Source organism: Capsicum annuum, chromosome 1 (assembly GCF_002878395.1).
Source record: "Capsicum annuum cultivar UCD-10X-F1 chromosome 1, UCD10Xv1.1, whole genome shotgun sequence".
NCBI lineage: Eukaryota > Viridiplantae > Streptophyta > Magnoliopsida > Solanales > Solanaceae > Capsicum > Capsicum annuum.
Window position 1 is genome coordinate 16844746 of NC_061111.1, and position 2834 is coordinate 16847579.

A 2834-nucleotide genomic window follows, 5' to 3' on the forward strand; every position below is an offset into this window, starting at 1 on the left:
CTTGCTTCTCATTCGGACAATGTCAACAACACAATGAAGAAAGCATACTAAGGTAGTTTATACGTTGGCTGTGATATTGCTTGCTTCACGGGTTAGTTTCTGGCTAAAGTTTCACCACTATAGAAGCAGCTAGATAGAAATGCAACAAGCAGAATTTACTACACTTTGCAAATGACAAGTAATGAAACTAGCTACAAAGCGACTCCGATATAACTTTCATATTTGATCGGAGAGTATTGTTAAAGTTGAAACTGTTGCATTTAAGTTATCAATAAAGAACGATTTCATTGCTGTTTAACATTTTTTATTGCTAGATGAACTAAAATAGTGAGATGTTTCAACTCGTTAAGTATTTGATGCAGATAATACTATTAGTATATCTACTTAATGAACCCACGGCAGAATCTATGGCTGCATAAAAGATGCAGCGCTAGTACATCTTAAAATTCTAATCCATTTGTTGTAAAGCTCAGTCTACGGAAGAAAAAATTATCTTGGACCTACATTGGGAAATTAGTAGTAATTTCAAATTTATTACAATACAGTACATTGATGCAAAGAAGTGCTTAGCAAACAAATGGTGTGTCCAAAAAAATTTACAACTAGAAAACTTAAAGCACCTAAGATGCTCACCAGTCATTGATATTCCATGCAATGAAACTATAAGTATAGTTTCTGTGTATTACCATACAATTCGAAAGTATTATTACAAGCAGACCTACACCAAAACAGAAATACGATTAACTTCTGTTCAATAACTTCTGTTCTGCAGTAGTATCTTGACAGTTTTGTCAATTTTCTGCTGAATGCCTCTCAATATTGAGAGTCTTTTCATTAAATAGAAAATATTCAATGATTACATCCCTAAAGATCCGTCTTCCTACCCCTAAAGATCAGCTTTTCTATCCCTCTAAATCCGCTATTCTATCCCACCAAATCTGCTCTTACTAAAGTTACTATTATTCTCTTTAACTACTAAATCAAATCTATGTAATTACACTAATATACAACAATATATGATTACATTAATATACAATATTTACATCATGCTAACATCCCCCCTCAAATTGATGTTGGTAGATCAAGAAGCATCAATTTGCCGACGAGAAACTAATGTCGTTGTCGTACCATTGATTTTGTAAATGCATAAGCTATTTGAAGATCACTGGACGCGGAAGAGTAATGACACCTTTATCTGTAGTTTCTCGTATATAATGACAGTCTACTTCGATGTGTTTGGTCTACTTATGATAAACCGGATTAGTAGCAATCTGAATAGCACTTGTATTGTCAGCATGGAGAGGAGTGGCATTAGATTAAGGAAATCCAATCTCAGTAAGTAGTCCACGAAGCCACACAATCTCGGAGAAAGCAGTAGACATTGCTCGATATTCAGCCTCTGTTGAAGAATTTGACATGCGTTCTTGCTTCTTACTCTTCCAAGATATCAAAGACTTTCCAAAAAGCATGAACCAACCAGTAACCGAACGACGAGTGTCAGAACATCCCACCCAATCAGAATTACTAAAAGCATTAAGATGAATAGGCAAACCAATAGGAAAGAATAATCCACGATTAGGTGTTCCTCGGAGGTATCGAATGATATGATGGACAACCACCAAATAAAGATGATGGGGAGCTTGCATGAATTGACTAACTTGTTGAACTGCAAAAGAGATATCAGGCCTGGTAATAGTAAGGTAATTTAAGCTCCCAACTAATTGCCAAAATATAGTTGGATCAGGAAGAAGATCGCCTTCCTCCAGGCGATACTTTACATTCAATTCTAATGGAGTACCCACAGAGGAGGAATCCTGAAGACCTTCCAAAGAAATCAAATCTTGGGTATATTTGTGTTGATTTAGAAATACACCGGATGAATCACGATGAACTTCCAAACCTAAGAAATGTGTAAGAGTACCAAGATCTTTCATATGAAAAGAATCCTTAAGTTGTTGTTGCAAGCTAGTGATTAGTGAAGAATCAGTTCCTGTAATAATAATGTCATCGACATATACCAAAATAAGAACACAACCTGTGGATGTTTTTTGAAGAAACAAAGATGAGTCATAGTTGCTCTACTCAAAAGAGAATTGTAGCAAAGTAGACCAAAATTTGTCAAACCAAGCTCTGGGAGCTTATTTTACTCCATACAAAGACCGCTTTAACTTGCATACATCTGATATAGTCAATGTTAACAAACCTGGTAGAGGTTTCATATAAATATCCTCTTTGAGATCACCATAAAGAAAAGCCTTTTTGACATCCATTTGATGAAGAGTCTAATTTTGTGAAGCAGCAATGGCAACAATAGTTCTCACAGTCGTCATTTTTTCTACCGGTGCAAAAGTCTCTTCATAGTTCACACCATACTCCTGCTTGTTACCAAGAACAACCAATCGAGCTTTGTACCAATCAAGAGTTCCATCAAAATGAAGTTTAATTGAATAAACCCATTTATATCCAATTGGATGGACATTTGAATGACATGAAACAATATCCCAATGTGTCATTTTCTTTGAGGGCCAAAAGTTCTTCCTCCATTGCCTTCTGGCAACATTCATTTTTAGAAGCTTGTGAGTAACAAGTTGGAACAAAAATGGTGGATAAAATAGATGAAAATCCTTACTAATTAGGAGTACGAGATACTCTCATAGATCGTCGAGTGGGATTAAGAGGAGCAGGCGTTGAAGAATTCTCAGATTCTAGTTATGGTGCAGTTTCTGGTGGCGGATCAATATCAGGAGGGGGTAAAGTTGGCCGCCGACTTTCGTACACAAATTCAGATTTGAACATCTTAGAAGAAGATGACAAATCTTCAAAAGTAGAAAGAA

At 35.9% G+C, this 2834-nt stretch overlaps 1 protein-coding gene across 1 annotated transcript; it reads right to left on the bottom strand.

The window, feature by feature from the left end:
• Positions 1-1316: 1316 nt before the first annotated feature.
• LOC124897243 (uncharacterized mitochondrial protein AtMg00810-like) lies at positions 1317-2270 on the bottom strand. Its single transcript, XM_047410036.1, has 2 exons — positions 2204-2270; positions 1317-2035 (listed from the first exon to the last, which is right to left on the bottom strand). The coding sequence occupies exons 1-2, from the start codon at positions 2268-2270 to the stop codon at positions 1317-1319; spliced, it is 786 nt and encodes a 261-aa protein (XP_047265992.1).
• Between the last annotated feature and the right edge of the window lie 564 nt (positions 2271-2834).

Bases quoted from the DNA above. Each gene is read 5' to 3' on its own strand.
- LOC124897243 (XM_047410036.1), bottom strand. From the start codon at position 2,270: ATGGATGTCAAAAAGGCTTTTCTTTATGGTGATCTCAAAGAGGATATT. The intron at 2,036-2,203 runs GTTTGTTAACAT...AAACATCCACAG, and splicing joins TTATATGAAACCTCTACCAG to GTTGTGTTCTTATTTTGGTA.